The sequence below is a fragment of the Rousettus aegyptiacus genome, unplaced genomic scaffold (genome assembly GCF_014176215.1).
Source record: "Rousettus aegyptiacus isolate mRouAeg1 unplaced genomic scaffold, mRouAeg1.p scaffold_m13_p_12, whole genome shotgun sequence".
In the NCBI taxonomy this organism is placed as follows: domain Eukaryota; kingdom Metazoa; phylum Chordata; class Mammalia; order Chiroptera; family Pteropodidae; genus Rousettus; species Rousettus aegyptiacus.
In genome coordinates, this window is record NW_023416287.1 from 89,171,071 (window position 1) to 89,192,891 (window position 21,821).

At 38.3% G+C, this 21,821-nt stretch overlaps 1 protein-coding gene across 2 annotated transcripts in view; it reads left to right on the forward strand.

Moving 5' to 3' along the window:
- The window catches only part of CCDC102B (coiled-coil domain containing 102B), an 82,445-nt gene that overhangs the window by 19,813 nt on the left and 40,811 nt on the right, over window positions 1-21,821 (forward strand). Inside the window, exons 1-4 of one of the 2 annotated variants that reach the window (XM_036230123.1) lie at window positions 1,309-1,792; window positions 9,723-10,347; window positions 12,664-12,884; window positions 16,058-16,166. In XM_036230123.1, coding sequence (XP_036086016.1) covers window positions 9,739-10,347; window positions 12,664-12,884; window positions 16,058-16,166 — 939 coding nt within the window. In that variant the 5' untranslated portion in view covers window positions 1,309-1,792; window positions 9,723-9,738. Of the gene's footprint in view, window positions 1-1,308; window positions 1,793-9,722; window positions 10,348-12,663; window positions 12,885-16,057; window positions 16,167-21,821 lie in introns of those variants that run through there. The other variant, XM_016121002.2, reaches the window with a different exon arrangement.

Below are 21,821 nucleotides of genomic sequence, written 5' to 3' on the forward strand. Positions count from 1 at the left end.
CAAATACCAACCTCTCTACTATGTAATATAGATTCTTTATTATTCATTAGAAAGGTACAAAGTAGAGATTGACATTTTAATGATTAGGGTAGAGATATTTCAAAATAGCAGGCGAGAAGGTTTGGTTTACTCAGTGTTAGAGTGGAAATCTCATTTGTCCTTGGAGAAGTTGAATTTTCTAACTGTTCAAATGTTTTGTGCTACGGAAACTGCAAATGCGTTTTGCTAAATTCTTTACCCTTAAGGTTTAGACTCAAGAGTCATTTAAAGGAAATTCCATCCATATGTTTATAATTTAATACGTTAGGCTGGTTTTTTCTTTTCCCTTTTTTCTGTATTTGATGTCCAAGAACCCTCTTAAGCTGCTGCTTTTAGGAGTCTTTTAGCAAGATTAGACTAAATCACAAATGAAAAATTTTAGTTTGGAATTCAACATCAATGATATATAAACTCTGACCAATACCAAGAATGTTCCTCATTTTGAATCTAAATGCCATAAATACAGATTTGGAGACTACCCAGTGGCATTGAAGGACATTGAAAATAATCCTGGTTAATGTTAATTCAGAATCGATAAGTTTTCTTATTTTTAAGTTGTACTTTATTTGGAAAATTGTTGGTGTTCTTGGTAAATCTACAAAATTTCTTCATCTTACTGTTGAATGAGAGTGAATGTTCATGAACTATTTCAACCTCATATCTTCGTCTACTCCACCAGGTCTATTAAACAATTTCTAAATGCCTAGTCTTGTAATTTCTAGGTCCTGCTCTTTTTTTTTAATCATAGCATAAACCCTGATTAGTAAACATGCTTGATTTGGATGTTAAAATGTAACCTTAATGTATGCCAGTGATTGTTATTTTATGGTTTGTAATAAAATGAACATTTATAGAGGACGTGATAATCTATGGAGACATTTCATATTTTTAAATTGGAAAAAAGACTTTATAAGCATGTGACATAAACCTTGGAAACAAACGTAGAGACTCATATCCAAAAATCAGAATTAACTATGAATTTCCCTTAGTTGTTTTGCTCCTGTATAATAACAGTGAAAATGGATCAAACAGAAACGTGATTTGACATGGAGGAATTATTTTCTCCAAGTGCTGCTGACATTCCTATATACATATACTCAAAGTTTATCTCAATCTGTTAAAGAATAATGTTAAAATAATATACAACTGGACTAAACTATATGTGTGTGTACTGCGCATGTATGCGTGTGTGTACATTGCGTATGTACACGCGCACACCTACATACATGCATTTCGTGTACACTTTTCGTGGTGGCTTGGGGAAGCCACTGAAGCCTCATTCCTTCACTCTCCCCTTTCGAACGAGCGATTTCACGCTGTGTCCGCGGAGGAAAGCGAGGCTCCGACGGGGCGTCCTGTGCTGAGGCCACGGACGGAGTGTTGGCGTCACTACGTTCCCTTCCACCCAGTCCTCCTGGCTTCAGGTGGTCCTTTTGTAAGGTGGTCTCAGCTGCTAAATTCTGTAGCCTTCTGGAAGGATCCATGGATTGAAAGTAAATGCTTTGCCTCCTAAAGGACCGTGAGACTGCACGCTTCGCTGCGGTGTTGGGGTCAGGATGCTCTAGCTCATCTTGAACGTTTGTGAAAGAAACAACTTGGTATCGTGGCCATAGCCGTGAACTTGGACTCTCTGAACGAAGCCCTGTTTCCGCCACGTGTCAGGGTCTCTGGCGTTTGCCAGGCACCCATGCCTAACCAACAGAATGTCTACCAGCATCATGCGAAATGTACATTAGAAGTGTCTTTAAGATGGGTCTGTTATGCGGTTGTAAAGAGTAATTACACCCGGAGGTCGATGCTTGAAATTCTACTGATAGCATTTTATCCTTAGGTTAAACTTGAAGGACCTCTTAGAATTGAAATACCCTGACCGGGAGAACACGTTGAAGGAAGAGCCTTCTGCTCCCCGGGTCCTGAGGCAGGAGTGACCTCGGCTTCTTCAAAGAACAGCCAGAAACTCGGCTGGACTGGAGCAAGATGGGAGGGTGAAGAGGGGGCGGGAGGGCAGAGATCAAGGTCGGAGAGGGAGGCCGGTGCCAGGTCGTGTGACGCCGAGGCTGTGGGAAGAGGGAAGGCCCGCGTTGGCGGCTGGACACGAGATGCCGGGGGGGGGGGGGGCAGGCTGGCGTGACGCAGCACGGGCTCTTCGAGCCGCGGGGCGCAGGCGGCCTTCAGAAGCTAAAGGGGCCCGCAAATGGATCACCCCTCGGAGCTGCTGGAAGAAGCCATTCCTGCCCGCACCTTGATCTCAGCCCAGAGGAATTTATGTTGGACTTCTGCACTTCAGAACTGATTTAATAAATTCATATGGCCTTAAGACATCAAATTTGTAGTCATTTGCCACAGCAGCAGTAAGAAACTAACACGCCCCCATTCCCATGTTAATTATTTGCAGATTTATCTGTTGTTCCTTAGCTCAGGTTAAATGTGTTTTATCACGGCAGCGTCTAATGATTATACTGAAGAAATAATTTAAATACTAACTTCTGTGTTTAAAATATTACTTTACTTGACCATCAAGACAAGGATGGCAGTCTTACATGACATCTTGAGGGGTATTTTGAAACGTCTGAAGATTACTTTGGCAAATGTTTTGGGCACTAGGCCCTCGGTGGCCCTCGACAAAGAGTAACTGCAAATCTAAGATTGCCATGTTGTCTCTTGAACTCTGGGGTGGGGGTGGGGTGGGGGGTATAGCTTCTTTAAATCTGGTCTTTCTCTTGTCTGGAAAAAAAAATACCTGTTTGCCCCATCTTTTCTAGATAATCTCTATAGCATTTGATGAACCAATAATCTCGTGATTTGGGGCAGTCGGGCCTTTTAAGGACTTTTTCTTCAATCTGATTTATAATTCAAAAGAGTGAATTTTAATTCCTGCCAGTAATATGGATTTAGCTCTTTACACTGATAGTTAAAATCCAGATCATACATAAGAAATAAAACTTAAACAATAGCATGTGTGCTTTGTATCAATATTGCTTTGCTTTAGCAAGATGTAGGGCGGATGAAGAAAAGTGTTTGGAAATAAGCAAATGACTAGCTCACGAAAGTCTAAATACATTATAACATTGCTGCTCCTGATTCCGGTATTTCCTCTTAGTTTTATAACGTGGGATACATTTTAGCCAATTGGGATTATTCATGTAAAGAACGTATTCTTAAAGACTTTAAAAATAAATTTTTTCTGTTAAAATATTTTATAACTGCTTTTCAAAAGTAAATATGACAATCGTTCGGGCCGTATTCTCCAAACTTAATTATTAAGCCCATGAAATCTTCCCAGAGGCCTCACACCGAATAGTGTGGCAGCTTCGTACATTCCATCAGAGGGGTGTGAACAAATATTCCTGAATCCGCTGACATCAAAGGGCTTTCCCTTGCTCGATGCAAAGTGTGACCAGCTCTGTGAAGCATTTCTCACTTAGCCTCAGATGTTCTTCAAGAGCGAGTGTGAATGGAGTTAGTGGCTTAGGAACTTCGCTGAGGAAATGCATTGGAAAGCTGGGCTAGTTTGTGGTTCCCACTGAAACTCGAAGTAAGCATAAATCTTAGAAACTGGTGATGAATCTGATATCAAAGAAATCTACAATCTTAACAAATAGCTTTTAAATAAAAAATGAGAAGCATGACCCTCCCTCTTAACCCCGCCCGGAGCAGCACTGAGATAGGAATCATTTCACAGGGTAGTTTGCTCTCACACTGTAAATGAAAAATAATTATAAATTTGAGTTGTTGGCTACGTGGGCCTCTGGATTTTAATTTCTTTTTAATTAGTATCGATGGACGCAGTTGCGTTGTCCTCAGTGTGATTTAATCTCTATGAAATTACGCAGAACAGTAGTTATATAGCAATGTGAATTCCAGATTCAGGGTCACCTGTCCAACTTCGCACAGTGGTCGGGTCCTTGAGGTGAGTAGGTTTTCACAGCGTTCTTTTCGATAAAATGTGCACTCTGACCATTAGCCCCCTGGAAATAGTAGTAAGATTATTTCATATGAAAATAAGGTTTGACAGGACTCCATGGTCCCACCACAGCTAATACGAATTTTGTTTTTGGTGTATGGTCTCAACAAATGTTTTGGCTTATTTATTTGGCATTATTAAGTTGGATTAGATTGCATTAGAAAATTGGGATAGTTTGTGGTTTCGTTCACTGAAACCTTAAAATAAACATAAATATGAAGGAATGCTGAAGAATTCAACAAGTGTCAGGCTTCCAAACAAATAGCTATCAAATAGCATAGATTTTATGTATACTCTTAGAAAAAATATTCTTAAGCTATGAATTTAGGTTTTAAATAAAATATCCTTATGTCTTAATATTTGTTCACTGGTAAGATATTTGAGGATTATTTTTAGACAGAATTTCCTTGAACCGTGTTGGCACCCCCAAGAACTACATAAGCATAATTAAATTTTGTTATATCCTCCAAGAAATTCTAGATTATCTGAACTTAAATTTGTACTTGGCAAGCAAAGCACTATAAAAGCTTCAAGATGATCAGCTTGCCAGAAAAGAGAAATTTTATTTTTCCTAGGCTCATTATGAATTATACATTGGCACTTTATAAAATGGATTGTGGATTGTGGATTTGGGATCTTTCTGTATTCTTTTTTTTTTTTCCATATCCCAAAGCAGTCCGAGTGATCACTTTCTACCTTTAACCTATAAGGTAGTGTTTTTCTTCTTCAAGCACAGGAAAGTGCTGCTGTGTGAGAATGGTAGCAATAATATCAAGATATAGCTTGGAAGTATTATTATGAAATAGTTTAAGAGAAAGGGGATTAATTTTTATCACGGAGCATTATCTAAGAAAAATATTATTTCTCTCGAATGCTCGACCGAAAACCTAGGTTAAAGAAAAGACATCACATCGATCGGAAGCAGTGGCACATGGCTTCGACAATTTTAGGTAGTGGTGAGAAGTTAAAGAGATAGGTAGCAGGGAAAAGTCAGCTGGAAAAAGGAATTCCATGCCCAGTCTGAAATAATTTCTGTCCGATCAGGTTATGCAGTTTACAATTTAGTAATGACTCTTGGCAAACACATTTATTTGCTTTTAAACGTTTACATTTATGCTTATCTTATACTACAATGCTTTTGAGAAATAAAGTATCGGAGTTTTAAATAATTGGCAACATGTACAAATTTATTTTGTATTATTTAGTTGCCTTCTTTGTGTAAGTATTTCCTGCCTCTGTGTGATTCTGAAATCTCACATTCACAACAGCAAACACAGACTAACTATAACCGTCCGTATAATTTGCCAAAGTGTATGGGTTTTTAAATGTGATACTTAACCATGGGCGAAATTGGAACTCTCTAGAAGTGAAGTCATAGAGCCATTCACTGTAATTGTTTCACTTACTTCATTGTCAACAGTGGCAGTTCTCACATTTACTGTTTCGTGTTTTCTTGCAAAGTATTCCTAAAAATACGTTATCTTTTTTCTACTTTAGACATACGCGAAATGCATACATTTTTATACTAATCCTTTGTGCATGCTTGACAGGCCACATTTTAAAATACAATGTGTTTCTTTTCCTGAGTATTAAAAACTGATCCTTTCTTCCCCCCCTCTTTTTATCAGAGTGTATGGTGTCATATCTATAGTAACAACTGTTCCTTAGCATTATGTTTTGAATTCAGATTAATCTATTTGCTTATGGCTTTTATTAACATTATTGTATATGTATTAGAAGTCCTATACTCCTTGGAGAAAAAAAAAAAAACCTAAAAAGTTTCATTTAGAATTCATTTCCTATAGGTTAATGGAAAGCAATAAGTATAAACAATAAAACAAAAGCCCTTTGGACCCTGTTTTATTCTTCCCCAATAGTGCAACTTTGGCCAAAAATGCTTTTATTTCTTTTCTACTTCATTCTTCAGATAATACATAAGACACCACTTCAGAGAGACTTCTCTAAGAATGTAGGTATGTACTGAGTCACGGTACACTGTTTATTTCTTTCAAAGACAGTTGAAATTTGTGATTGTTAATTTGATTTATCGCTTTGATTATTCGCAAGGTGCCAAGTTGGCCAAAGCCATGTCTTTTTTTGTTTACTATCCAGAGGATGCGAAAGGCGGATTTCTCACTCAGGTGCAGGGCCTGTAAGGGATGGAAGACGGGCGACGTGGGTCTCACTAGCTGCTTGCTCCCAAGGATGAGAAGCCGGGGGCGGGGCGCGTGGGGAGAAGGGGCGGAGCTCCTGCGTAGCCACCGGATTGCGCCACGCGTGTTGCTGAGGCCAGGTTTGCGTGAGCAGCAAGGCTCAGCGGGGCGGCTGAAGCGTGGGACATGGATGCAGAATGGCCGGGCCATTTGGAGGGATGGACAAGCCCCTCACTGAGCAGTTTCTTAAGCTATGACAAGGAGATTGAATCTGCTCAAAGTGTCACATCAAGATCAGTTGACTAATCGCGGTGTGATTTATTGGGAGATATTTGAGCATAAAAATATTCAGAATGGAAGGCTGCCGGATATATTTATGAAATAATCTGAAAGACGATCTCGCTATTGTGAAAATAGGTATTTCGAAGTTGTAGAATTTTGATATGTTGAGGCTGTGGCTCTGGATTCAAATTTCTTTAATTCCCGAACTGGGTCGACCCCCTCCAAGTGTAGGATTTGGGCTGGTTACCTTAGAACCCCAAGCCCCAGTTTCTTGTTTCTTGGATGAAGGTAATAGTACTGAATATCTCACTGAATAATATTAATATGATATGAAATTGAGATTGTAGCGTTATTAAATGAAATTCGGAACTTTTTTGTAAACTTCATTTATTTATTGCTCTTCTTGTTTTTGAATTACACCATTTCTCTTTGAGAAAAGAGAAAAAAAACAAAAGAATTAACACGGTATTCTAAGGTGACATATTAGTAACTTCTATAGCATGAGGAAAACTATCATCTTGCCTAAGAGACGGCCTGGGCCAGCCAGTCTGCAGGCATTTCCCCATTTTATGGTCATGTGATATTTCTGTCTCCTTTTATAAATAAGGATGTGAGTCAAAGGCAGTGTGTACAGTTTGTTCTAGATCATCTGTTTAGAAAGCAGCAAAGTCAGAGCTGGAACCGATAGAGTCTACGGTCCAGCGTTAACTTACACATTAACCTCCTCTTTAGTGAGGAATAATGTGTTTAGTAATACATATTATTTAAACATTGCATACCTACCAAATTGTATTTATTTGGTTATGTACTGCATCAAAAAATGCTTGCAGGAATCATGATACCTTATCCTGTGAACATTTTTAACAGCTTTACTGAGGTGTGATTAATACAGAAGACTGCAAGTATTGAATGCATACGATTTGCTAAGTCTGGATGTATACGTGTACTCGTGAATCAAGGTAATAAATATATCCATCACCTCCCAGCATTCCCTTGTGCCCCACCCCCACTTTTTGTTGTGAGAACAATGCAAAAATCCGAATAAGAAAAGAGTCAATGGCATAAAACTATTTTTTCACACATGTGAGGCTTTGTGGTACAGCCACTGACACATACGTTTACAGTCATCTGAAATAAAACATAAAGTGTATGCACATATGTACAGGGAAAATGAACGATTTAATAAAAACACATGAGGATTAAATATACCCACTCCACTTGCTTGAGAAACTTCAGAGTAGGAAATAACTATTCTAGTTCAAGGACTGCATGATTAAGCCCAACTCTGTTCTGTATAGTCAGATGTGAAAAAAACACACAGCTAATTGGTAGGCAAAGTCTCAATGTACCAGAATCCAATTATACAGTCTTCAAAACACTAGTGAAATAAAACTTAACATGACATTTTTAAAGACATTATAATTTTATGGTACTGATTTATTTTGAAAAATGGCAAGGGTAAATTTAATATGCTGAAATAAATTTTTGTCTTCATTTTGGAATTTTAACTAAAAGGAATAATTCATTAGAGAATAGTGGGTATATATTTGAAAGTATATATAATATTTAATGTGCTTTTAATTAAACGTTCCTTTTGTTCTTTTTTTTTTTTTTTTTTTTAGAATATTGGTCTTGGTTTACTGGTTGTCCAAGAAATTTGATCATTTATATTTTCATTGCCCTCTAAATTACAGTATAGAAGGTAAAAGTTACTCCAAATCAGTATTAATTAAAATATAATTGGACATACACTAGTGCTAACAAACATAATCAACATAATCACAACAATGAATCCATACTCCTGTTGTATTATAGTAAGGAGTGGATTTGTTTGACACCTCTATAGAACTCTAGTTAAAATGTGTTCTTTTTTTCTGCAACCGAAAGCGATATACATATCATATCATATAGTCTTTTCTTAGTGAACAGAGGCTTATTTTGCAAGCTGTTGGTATAATGAAACACCTTCAGTTGGTTAAATGAACGGTTTGTAAAGAGATAGTTTCTGATCTGTCACTGTGTAAGAGCAAATGAAAAAACTGAGAGGCATTAAGGTCACAAAATGTTATTTACACCAGAAAATCTCATTTGATAATAAAAAGGGTGATCTTATACAAACACAGAGTTTCGTTAATTTGTAGATTAACCTATTATTTTAAGTGCTTATTACAAAGATTTAAATTGCTGTATCCTCAATACAGCAACATTGCTATATTGAATAAGTAATGGACGTGATAAGCAGAGTTTGCATTTATCAATTAATTTGCCTTGTGCTGTTTTATATGGAAAGCCGTTTTTATTTTCTTTATAAAGCTTCGAGATTGCTAAGACTCTGCTCGGTGTTATCTATGCTGTGAAGGCTCTTTACATCGGTTCATCGCGTCTTTAGTTTTGCTCTTAGAGAATGTCGTCCAAACCAGTGTTAGGAAGCTAACACTGATGTGACCCTTAATATGTAGTAAAAAAGATCGATCGAATCAAGATTGTTTCATACTGCGGATTATTATTATTATTATTATTATTATATGCACTTATCTCATTCTTCGGACTATAAAATCTGTAAGGACGGACCATGCATTTCGCGTAGAATCCAGTCATTATCTTCTTTTCCTCTTGCTGTTCTGACGTTTACAATGCTACGGGGTGGCCATTGCACTCACCTTCTTCCAGACTCACGTCTTTGTTCGGGCAGGAAGAAAACAGAGGAGAAAGCATTTCTCATTCTGATGCTTTCAAATTTTTGTAGATGGGACACTTCTCCATCAGACTTTCCTTCACCTCTCATCAGTAAACCAGGCCATATGCTCCCTCGAGACTAGTGAATGGATGTCATTTCGGAAGATTTAGACCAATCATGGTTTAGCCCCTGGGGCTGGGACAGAGGCTCATCTCAGAGACCAATAGATTCTGTATTCCACCTGAGACTTTGGTCAGCAGGGGGAAAAGCGTTCACTGAGTCATTAATGGACAGTACGTGTTACATAAATACTACATGATAGAATCGATTTGTTAAAATGAATTATTCCTGTCCCCACTTGCATCTCGGGATTTTTATTTGTCTTCGTTTAGCAAGATTCAATATGAGCAATTTCTCTTTCTTTGAGGATAATTACAAATGCATAAATTCCTCTATATTTTTAGTTATGCTGGAAAAGAAAATATGCAATGTTGAAAAGATGCATCGTTTTTATCAACTTTTCAAAAATGTGAATGTTGCTCTTATCGTTGCAAGGGAAATTCGTATGTCAATTATGTTTTTTGTTTGTTTGTTTGTTTTTTCTTAGGCCTGGAAAGACAAATATGAATTTAGATTCCATCTATCGGTTAATCGAGGAAACACAGATTTTCCGTGCCCCGCGGCAGTCAGCGGTTCAAGCACCTTGTGACACGGTGGCACCTGCCTCGTCCCCACGGGAGACCTGCCACTCCTGTCTGCCCCTGGATGGGCTGCAGTCTCGTGCTGCTCACGACGTCTGTGCCCGCCCGTGCCCCGCCGGCGACTGGGACATCTGCGAGGAGCTCTGGCTGCGGGAGCTCGAGGAGGTCAAGGCCAGGGCTGCCCAGATGGAGAAGACAATGCGGTGGTGGTCGGACTGCACCGCCAACTGGAGGGCGAAGTGGGGCCAAGTTCGGGCCGAAAGGGACAGGGCCCGGGAGGAAGGGAGGCAGCTCCGGGTGAAGTTAGAGATGGCCGTGAAAGAACTGAGCGCCCTGAAAAAGAAACAAGGTTTGCCGCGTCCGGCGGGGGCGTCGGGGGCCAGAGTCACCCAGGACCTGAAGCGTCCCAGTTTCCCAGGAGTGACCTGTGCACAAACAGACCAATGTCACATGGGCTCACAGACGTGCGAGTCTGTCAGAGAGTGTTTGGTAGAGAGAGAACTTCCTGCGAAGGAGAACGCAGATAGCAAGGTGAGGAGAACGCTCACAGAAGGTTCTGGAAACTGTGGGCGTGTTAGGATGCCTTCCATCGGGATGGGCGGGAAGGGAGAATCATGACCCCACTGGTGACTGTGGCTTCAGCAGCACAAATTAATTTTCACACAGTTCTAGAGGCTGGAAGGTTTGAGATCAAGGTGCCAGCAGGATTGGTTTCTTCGAGGCCTTTCTCTTTGGCTTATAAATAGCCATCCATGTCCACGATCCCTCTTAAAAGGGTACCATCATTAGGCGCACCTCATTTTAACCTCTGCAAAGACCCATCCCCAAACACAATCACATGCTGAGGTACTGGGTGTTAGGACTTCACCACATGATTTTTGAGGAGACAAAATTCAGCTCACGTTAGTGATCTTACAAATATATTTTTAAACAAAAATTAACCCAGCATTTTTTATATGAAAGAAAATATTTGGAGAGATTTCATTCCATTTATCCTAATTATGTCAATAATAGTAAATCATCCATTCAGTAGTTTAAACATTTCCCAAGATTTGGGGCTCTGGCCCCAGAATTAATTCCTGTAAGATGTGTACCATAGGCAAACACCTTTATGGAACACCTCACATAACCTACCCTCGGAATTTCTTGGTATAGTTAGAATCATGAAGTTCCTGAAAATTCTCCAGCAAATGAACTTGAAAACTATTTAACAGTTTATACACTTAATTATCCAGGAACCATTCCCCTCATTCCCCTTCGCTTTTAACCTGGTAAATACTATTAACAACACATGGAACATACTTTGGGAAGCTTGAAGAATTCATGTCACCTCTTTTCATAGTATTAATTTGTATTATTCCCTATCTAATTCCATCTCTGAAAACATAAAATTGCTCTTCTATAGTTCCATCTAAAATTTTAAGCCTTTCCATAATGTATTGAAGTTGTAAATATAATCTAAATTTCATTGTAAATGAAGATTTTTAAAAGATTGCAAGTGTAATTACTCATGCTTATTTAGTTTCATGTTTATTTTATTTTATTTTTTAATACTATTTAACTTTGCAATTGAGGCTGTTAGTCCCGTTGTCTACAGCTTTGGAAAAAAGGTTATATATTCTCAAAATTCAATTGTAGTAATGTCTGTATTTAATGTAATGATGAAGATAAGGGAATGTAGCTCACAGAAGTTGCTCTGAGTGTACAAATTATTTATTATTATAAGTAATAGACACCACCTTTGAGAACGTGACAGATTCTCTTCATATATATTTTGCTGAGAAATTCTCGGTATCTTGGGACTTCATCTGGAATACCTTTGTATCATCACTGTCAAGAACAGATCATACATAGTAGATATTCATTAAAAGTTTGTTTATTTAGAAAAAACCATAGTTAAAATTCCTCGTGATAATAGCGAAGTATTGGCTATTGAAAAAGTTCCAATTAGTTGTTTTTATTTTGACCAATTTTCCTACTAACTCTAAGCCTAATGAGAAAGATACTTGTGTATAAAAGCATTGTCTTCCCACAATATTTTCCAAGGAGAACAACACATGTGTTGTTTTATTGTTTTTCAAAATAACATACATAATAACTTAATTTTTGAGGGAATGAAGGGATGAGTCATACTAGTAACCTAACATCCACATACTATTTTAAAAATAAATACTAAAAATGAAACATCATTAAGATTTTATTTGAACTTGGCTTTATCTCATTTTAAAACCAGAAATCAGGACGAATTTAAACTATAGACAAATATTTATAGAACGAGTTTGGTAAAGTTTAGGAATTATGACATAAGATTTTGATGTAGTGTGCTGTTATGATAAATGATACTCATATATATTAAAATGTCCCATTAAATTCTATTTGATCTTTAACTAGTGATCTAAAAAATAGTTCAATAAATAGCTTATTAAAACATTCAAGAGTTCTTTGAAAATTCTTTCTTCCCGTCCTCCAAAGATGTTAAAAAATAATCAGTTGGCTTTACTTTGAAACTCTCAAGTGCCTTGTGACAAAATCAACTTTAAAGAGAAATTCATAAACTCATTAAATAATTCTTTACAGCTGTTTAAGCTTGTGCAGGGCTATTTTTAGCTGAGATTAGAAAAAGAAAACTTTAAAAGTTAAAGCAGACTTTTCGAGAACTGTATTTTATTATAATAAGGTAGAACATGGAAGGAAAGAAAAACAATGGTTGAAGAATGCAAGTTAAAGTTCGACCTGAGTCATCACATTTATTTCCTTCCAAAAATATGGAAATGTTCTTCATGATTTTTCTACTGAGAGATTTAAAAAATTCAACAGTAACAGTCGTTTTGTGTTTTTTCCTTTTAGGAGGAAGGTTTGATTCTTGACCCATTAAGATTAAATGAGGAGATGAAACTCAATCCTGATTGTCCTAATTTATTCAAGAATGGTGGGTCCAAAGACTGTACGTTGAAACCTGGATTAACGCCCCAAGCAGAGAACCTGCCTCTGGGGAATGAAGTGCCCAAAATTTCTGCTTCGCAGGTGCATTTGGATGAGTTCCAAAAAATCTTATGGGAAGAGAGAGAGTAAGTGCTAATCATTGTCTCCCCTAACCAAGTTTGATTTTCAGAATTCTTAAAATTGTTAAGTCTAGAAAACTGGCCATTCTATAACATATTTCACCCATGACTAGTCATTATGTTCTAATATTTAATAAATGGTATGCATATATGAATATATATTTAGAGAATATATATTTAGAATATATATTTACTTTTTAAAACTTGAAGGGTAATTTATAATTTATTAGTTTTTATGGTAACCTTGTCCTCATCATCTCTGGTAGGTTTACCTTAATCATATTTGAATTTTATACACACACACACACACACACACATATGTGTGTATATATATATGATAAAATTAGTGTATTTTTATAACATTACAGTGAAAATAATATTAAAAACAGACAACTCACAATTTTGTGAGGGATTCATCATAGAAAAAGATACTCATTGACCATTTTTGGTATGAGGAAAGAGCAGTAGACTTGAGTTTAAGTGGCCTGATATTCATCTTGGCTTTGACATATTCTAGCTGTATGATGTTGAGTTAGCCAAGAGGGTGCTATATTGTCTTCTGTAAAACTATGGATAGCGATGCTTATGTTCCATTTTTCTATCGTTTTGTAACAGAACTTTCCAAATACTGGTTCTTGAAATAACAATCACCATGTATCCATTCATGAATCTTGAGCGTGGCTTTGCTACGTGTGGCTTCAGATGGGATAGCTCTGAAGCTGGGGGAGACTTGAAGCCTGGGGACTGGCCTCATCTGAAGCCTCACTCACTCCCAAATTTGGTGACAGACCTTAGTTCCCAGGTCAGGCCTCAGTGGTGACACCTGCGTGTGGCCCGTGTGGCTTCCTGGCTGTATTACCAGTGAACCTCTTAAAGGTGCGCAGAGAAATGTATCATATTTTAATGACCTTGCCTGAAAAGTCACAGAGCACCACTTTGCTGTGCGTCTTGGTGGAGACAGTCTCAAAGGCCGACTTGGGTTCAAGGAAGAAGGGCGCCCTCAGTGGGAGGCCAAAGTCGCGAAGCGCGCTGGAAAACGCCATCTGCCCTTGCTTTCTTCACTTTTGATCTTTAAAGGATCAAACACAAATAACGTCTGAGAAAGCAACCACTCATACGAATTCCTCAGTATGCTATTTTTGTTCCTATTTGAGGGAATATTTGTGGAATATTTGATGCCCTTTAAAATGTGGTCCCCAAATTTGAAACATTTTTTCTACCTCTTGAGTGATAAAACTCTTACGAGGCAGAATAAAAAACAAACTGGGGGTAATATATATAATTAAGTATGAATTTATTTGTATATAATACAGTAGTTTCAATTTCCATTGTTTAAATGGATTGAAATAGCGAAAGTGTGCACACAAGCCTTTCACAAATACTGTGATTGGACTGATAGAAAAATAGATATCTAAATGTTATTACAAGGTAATTATTTTTGTCTGGTACAAACATTCTACATGAATAGAACTATAAAATAATATTGATTAGATATTTTACAATGAATTTTCACAGTTCATAAATGATTAATATTTATTCCCAAATTTTAATGTTTCAGGAATTTTCACCCCTGAGAAATATTTTGTTTAATCTTCCTGTTTGGATAGCTAAATTTTATGCCCAATTATTATGGGATCATAATAGTTTACAATGTATCAAAAGAGTGCATAGAAATATAATCACACTTTCCATAAAAATTATTTTGGTTCACACTTTGTCTTTTATATTCTGCAAATTTTTGTATTTTAGCAATCCAATTTTTAGAAGTTTATAACATATTAAAATGCTGTATTTTTGCTGATCTTTATCTTAATTTAGTTTTTAAAAAAGAATTTGTGTATAAAATATGTACTATGCTTCAGTGTAAAATTACTTTTTTCTTCGCCTTTTTGTAGTTTGAGTACTATGATCATAGCTTAAATTTTCATTAAAAATTTAACTGTATAAATAATCAATTATGAAAATCTTTCTAAAATATAGAATAAATTGATTAGGCCAGAAAATTAAAGATTAAAGAGTGCCCTCTGCTGCATGCATGTAAGTGTGCAATGTCCTTAAGGTTTGCGTAAATAGTTGCAACATTTTTATGACAAGGCTATACTAAAAAATATTTAAGCATCACGTTGTCATTAATTTTTATGAATTGCCTGTCCTCTCATTTCTCTGGTTAAATTGTACCTTTTTACATAATAAAATACAATATTTTCTTTCAGTAAACTAATAATCATCAGTTATTTTATTTAAGATACATACTAAGAGGAATATATACATTTATTACTAATTTGCCTTAAATAAGGAATACAAATATTAATTTTATATACTTTAACGAAATTATTTTTATTTTGTGAACTAGGAATACAAATGCTAAGTCTAGATGTAATCTAATATAGTTATATCTTTAGAATGTACCCATATTTCTGTATACATAAGATTAAAAGTTAAATAAATTTATAGTTTGAAATGTTCCTGAACTTCTTTTAACATCCTAGAAGGAATAGTTATCCTGGTAATTTTGGTGACCTTTCTGAAGATCAGCATTTATTCTACAGTAATAATAAATCTTTTTTTATGTTAATGTGACCTCTTTTGGCTAACATTAGCATTTGATTTATTAAAGCGTAAGGTTAAAATCTGGCATTGATTTTTCAGCATGTATCTTTTTGAATTGTAAATTTAAAAATTGAGACATTTCTCAAATTTTCAAGTACAATTTTCATATTCTATTTATAAATAAAATAATTCTCAAAATTAATGTTAAGGAGAAATTTAACAGCGTATGCTTCAGTATACACATGTAATTAATATCCTTTAATAAAAACTTCATATTTTACATATACCTTTAAAAAAAATTTTGATGCCTAAAAACATTCTCATGTTCTATTCATGTAACCCCAACAAATAAAAATACAGGAGAAAGCAGATAGAAAGTCAATTATTTTGACGTGGGCAAAGCTCAATGAACTACATTTAATCTACTGTAAAGCTAATTGACAGAATAACAAATTAAAACAAGTTTTATTCAATATTTATAATTTTTAATAAACCGAAAAAGGTTTTCTGTCATTACAATGACTATATATAAATATGAAAAATTAGGAAAATAGCATATCTAAAATCGAATGCATTTCCATAATTATTTTTAAATCATAAGTGTATCTCACTTGTAATTCTTCATTTAGAATCCGTTCATCTCTGGAGAAAGAAATAGAACGGCTGGAGTCAGCTGTGTCTTTGTGGAAGTGGAAGTACGAAGAACTGAAAGGATCGGAGGCGAAAAGCGTGAACGAGGTATGGAGGCGTGCAGTGTAAAGGAATGAATGAAACGAGCGTTTTCTCCTCTCGGTGCGCGACCGGCTGGGCAGAAGGCCGCAGGCTCCACAGACAAGGGCAGAAGAGGTTAAAAACTTGGGTTTCCTCTACAAGAGGAACACCGAACTCTTGTCGCCAGTAGACTCAGACTCAGGCCATAAGAGAACTCGTTCTAAATAACTCATTCATATTGCTCGACCGCATGGCACAATTAACCGTTCATCTCGGGCACACGTGAGGGGACCGCCGAAGATGTCATTGTGCCATAGCATCCGTACCGAATACTTTTATCTTTCTCTTTTATAAAGCAGTCCGAAAATATCGACATACCCGAAGCGTCTTCAGATTCTTCTCACACTGGCCTTAGCGTTGCCACATGCCATTTTATTTTTCCTTCGCATTTTCACCAATAGAATTATGTCATGAGCCTTTTCCATTTTAATTATTTTTAATCTTATTTAAACCATATTAATTGAACGTACGTGCGGTACTAAAGCATTGCGTTAGACGAGTATGTGGGATAGAATAATGAGCAAAGAAAAATACCAAGCAAAAATAACGACGAGCTAAATGCTCTCGAATGATCCGACAGTGAGCTGATGCCCATGCAATATTTGTGTGTATGTATAAATACATACACACATACAAGCCATATGTGTGCCGACAGTTGTCTGAAGAAGCCAGGGTCTAAATCCATTAGGTAATCGTGCCTTAGTCTGAAGCACCCTCCCATCAGTTGTTATTCGGCGAGCTAGGTGACAGTGCCTTGCGGAGACGTGGCAGAGTTCCCAAACGAATGTCGCTTCGCGTTCGTTTTCAGCAGGTGATAAAGCAGCATCATTAACTTAAGTTTGCCGAATTCACATGACGGGATGGTCAAGAAGCTTTGACGCCAGCACGTGCTTTAACTCCAGATGACATGCAGGCAGCCCCATGGCCACAGAGCACGGGCCTCACTACGCACAAGTTCAGTAGCGGTCAGCTGTGTTAGCCCTGGGGACTACTGAGATTTGAAAGGAGGAAGAGCTTTTCCTAATATTCCTAAGCAATTATCTCCTGCATAAAAATCATTTATAACAAAAAGTAATTTCAGTGAGAACCATACAAGGGTAGTCTGAGAACATTTCTCTATAAGGAGCAAATTAAAGAACGCTAACAGCTAGATTCAGTTTATTTCTCCTTTATGGATTCATGTGAGATTGTCAGAGAGGTTCTGTTTCTAGAATAAACTTTGGAGATATATGTATATGGTGTGTGTGTGTGTCTGCGCATGCGTGTGCATGTATATACATGCAGGCATTTTTACGTGGACTCAGCATTTATATTCACAGGTAGCTAACTGAACATGATGTCTCTAGGTGTGAACATTTATAGTAAATTAATTTTATACAGGAAAAATAATTCATAGCAAAAAAAAATCTTGCTATGTTTAGAGTCTACATGTATTTTCTCTATAATAGGATGGGCTGTAAATTTAATTGAGAAAGCTAATATTCAAGATAAAACTGGTCTTAATTATAAAAGAAAAGTGCATTTACCATATTTTGCCACTAGTGGGTAGTGCAGACTTGATAATGCTAGTCTTGTAATACCTTTTTATACAAGTAATTTAACATTTATATAGCAACTGTTTTTGAAAAAGTCATGGTTTTGAGTTGGTCTACAAAGCGATACGTATATTTTAAATGTTTAATGTTTTCTATTCAAAGATGATATTTCTGATATCAAATGGGAAAATGTGTATTTTGAGTTGCTTAACAAAGCTTTATGGATGAGAAGAAACGAATGTAGCATTTACAGTATACACTGGGTCTATATTTTGATACTCCTACAGAAATATATGTTAATACATATGTAATCCTTTACTAGGTCAAATGAGAATAGGGTTGTTGGGACAGAGGAAACTTGAAAGTTTCTGTGGAAAATTTCTTTGACTATTTAAAGTTCGAGGGCTTGTTTTAGTTAGATGAACTGAATTTGAACAATGAATAAAGTAGCAATGAATGAAAAGAGTTTTTATTGTAGATGATGGAAGTTAATATAAACAGAGATAAAGAAAAATGTTGCTTGAATTATTTACATGACTATTATTTTTTAAAATATCTCTGCATTTCCTTAAAAAGGAATTTGTGATATTCATAGAACCTTTTGAAGAGATTTGGTATGCATATATATTTAAATTATTTTTATAAAATATGAAATGTTCAAAATATTTAAAACTGAATAAATAATAATAGTCACATGTAATTACTTATATATATTTGTTTAATTGTTTTATACTAGATGATAACAAAACATGATTTTTATGGTACTTTTAGAAATGGCATCTTAGAATAATTATAAATGTAAAATATTCAAAGTTCTTATACAGGTGAGTGACAATCAAAAATTGTGTCATGATGCATTCTTTGGAACCACATATGAAGTTCTCTTTTCTTTGCTTCTCAAAAATTCTGAAAACTACCTTAGCTTTCTCTGTACCTCTTCATCTACTGTGCAGAAAGTATTGAATGCAAGTGTCATTCTTTTTCATTTGCTGAAACTGTTACAAGTGAATATGTGTCTTGCTAAGAACTGCTGATGAAAAGATTAGCAATTTTTAGAGTTGAAAACAGATGTGCTAATAGACCAAGATTTTTAAAAATGTATTTCAAAGTCTGGCGTGCTTTAGAGGGAACTCGTTCTCAAATCACTGACATTTAGAGAAGAATGCATGTAAGAATTTAATTGTAAAATCTAATAAGTAGTTAAAACAAAACCAAGACAATGAGTAGTAGAGACGATTACTTTCCGAATGGTTCTCCCATGCTGAATTTCATACTTATTTAGTTTTTCCTTTGCAAGTCTGCTAATATTGATTTGGGATTAGATTATGCATTCCAAGTGTGCTGAAATGATCATTTTTATGAAATCTTATGTTCTAGAAAATCAAATGTTCACGTAAGTAATATTGATTACAAATAATTTTTGTACCTTGATTTAACAATAAATGACTAATTCTTTCCATAATTCTTTTATAAAAATTTATAGTAAATATTTATAGAGAAGCAGGCTTCCTGGGACCTCTTTAATGGTCCTAATAGCTTACTTTGAAGCCTTACCTCAAACGCCTCAAAGCACCTCTCTAATCTGGGGGAAATGAGAAAGTTAGAATTATGAATTATATTGTTGCTAAAATTCTACACTGATACCTTCACTTTGAAACAGATTATGTCATATGGGGGCTATTTTGCATACATCAAGAGAGGGTCATCGAAGATACTCTCTTCCTCCGCCTCCGTTTCTTTTTTTGTTTTTACCCGTTAGCGGGGCGGGTAGAAGGGCGCTTCTCCCTCCGCCGTCCTCCTTCACCTGCCACCAGACCAGCCCGCTAGCTAGCAAGAAGCCGGCCAGTGACAGGGCCGGCGGGGCGGCAACGCCTCGCAGGGCTCTCCGAAGTCGGGATGTGCCCTGAACGAGCACCTCGCGCGTGCCGCCCTCCCTCCCACAGCCAGGGTCAGGGATCCAGGGCCCGAGGGGCGGGGGCGGGGGTGGCACCGCAGGCTCCTGCCCCTGGTGACCCGCCCACTATCAACACTTCTGCTTCCTGCTCTCGCGACCTTGTTCCCCGCTGGCCTCCAGGTCCTGGTCCCAAAGGGAGACACGCGACTCCACCGAACGGGTGGTGAGGGCTGCAGCCCCGGGTGGCACCGTGTGCCAGGAGTGCGGTTTCTGTGCCACTTGGCGTGAGTGGCCCTGCCTGCCGCGAGGACATGGGGCTTCCCCACAGTGCAGGCAGGAAGAGGGGGTCTGGGACACAGGAGGCCCCTCGCCTGAGGGCGCCTCGGTATTTCCATGCACCTGCTCAAGGTCAACGAAAAACTGTGCCGACCTGACGCAGGCCCGACTGCAATGGCCCAGAGCCCAGGAATGAGGCCTGGGGCATCCCGCCCCGTAAAGGACATGCCCAGCTGGAGTGCTCGCTGACCGCTCAGGGAATACAGAGCGGACAGACGGAGCAGGTGGCGGCGACCCGGTGACCAGCTGCAGAAGCGAGGACCGCAACCGCCATGCGTTTTTATTTCCTCGTCTTGCTGTGAGTCCATTTGTGTGTGGTCTCTCTCTCTGCCTCTCTGTCTCTGTCTCCCTCTCCCTCTCCCTCTCCCTCCCTCCCCCCGTCTGGGAAGGCCTTAGCGCATCCTCAGTCGGATGCTAATAGTTCCGTCAGGTTGGGCAGGCAGAATGATGACCTCGTTACCGTTTTTATTTGACAGTTAAGCATGCCTTAAGGAAACGCGTGTGGGTGCCAAGTTGACTCAGGGTGGACCCGCGGTCGTTAATTTTATGTGTCACCTTGACTAAGCGAAGGGACGCCCACGTGGCTGATAAACGGTATTTCTTGGTTCCCCCCTCGAGGGTGTTCCAGGAAGCGATTAGCGTGTGAACGTGGGCCGAGCGTGCAGGGTCGTCCTCCGCAGCGGGGGAATGAAACGGAAGGGCAGACGAAGGGCGCGGGCCGCCTGCTGGGGCCGGAGCGTCCGTGGCCTCCCGCCCTCACACGTCACCCCTCCTGGGCCTCAGGCCTTGGGACTGGGACCAGGGTGTGCTTCGCCGGTCCCTGATGCTCAGGTCTTCGGGCCTGGACGAGAACTTCCTCCCCTGGCTCCCCTGGTTCCCGGGCTCAGGCTGGACCACCCGCTGGCTGGCCTTGTTCTGCAGCTTGCAGACGCCGAGTGTGGGGCTCTCGGGTTCCCCTAACTGCGCCAGCCAATTCTCATAATAAAGCCCAGTCCATCTCTGTCATGTCCTGCTGGTTCTGTGTCTTGGGAGAAGCCTGAGTACTACCTCTAGGCCCATCCTGTCTTCTGCCGAGGGCCGTCACCCATAACCCTGAGTGGCAGCTTTGGCTACTGCGTAAGGTGAGTGAGGGCGGTTGGAACCCTACACTTGTCCCCATGATGGGGCCGCTGCTCTCCCTCCCTCCGGATTTTAGGTTTCTCGGGATGCTGGAGTGAACCTTCAGCCCTGACACCCTGTCCACCGTGAACATCTGTACAGCTCGCTCTTTGCAGGACATGAGTTAGCTTATCAGGCCAAAGAGCGAGGCTGATGAAATGCCATGTTAGAATTCCGTAAATGCAAAAGGACAGCGAAGCACATGGGACCCCGCTTTGCCGACACAAGTGCCTTCAAGACCTTTTTCAACAAACGCACCTCAGAATAATGCAAGCACTAAATTACATACGTCAGAATGAACCGAACTAATGGTGGATAATTTATAGACATCGCCAAGGTAGCCCTCAGAACGCTGAGACGACTTAAGTCTAAGGCCGTTATAGGAATTATGAAAGAAAATTAGGCTGTTCGGAATCCGCTTTTACTCGTAGAAACCAAAGAGCAAAGAAAAAGGTTGAAATCAGATGGTTTAACATCTATTTAAGTAATACTGTTATAAAAATTAAAACAAATAATTCAGCCGATATTTAATTAATCTATACAGATGAATAATTTGAGACTCATGATGAAAGTAGTTTAAAAAATTAATGATAAGGTATGGAAATGAGTGACACAGTGGCAAAGGTTCCACATAGCGGAGTACATTTGGTCCACGAATATCTTTGTTTTATAGTCCCATTGACAGGACGTTGTCCAGTA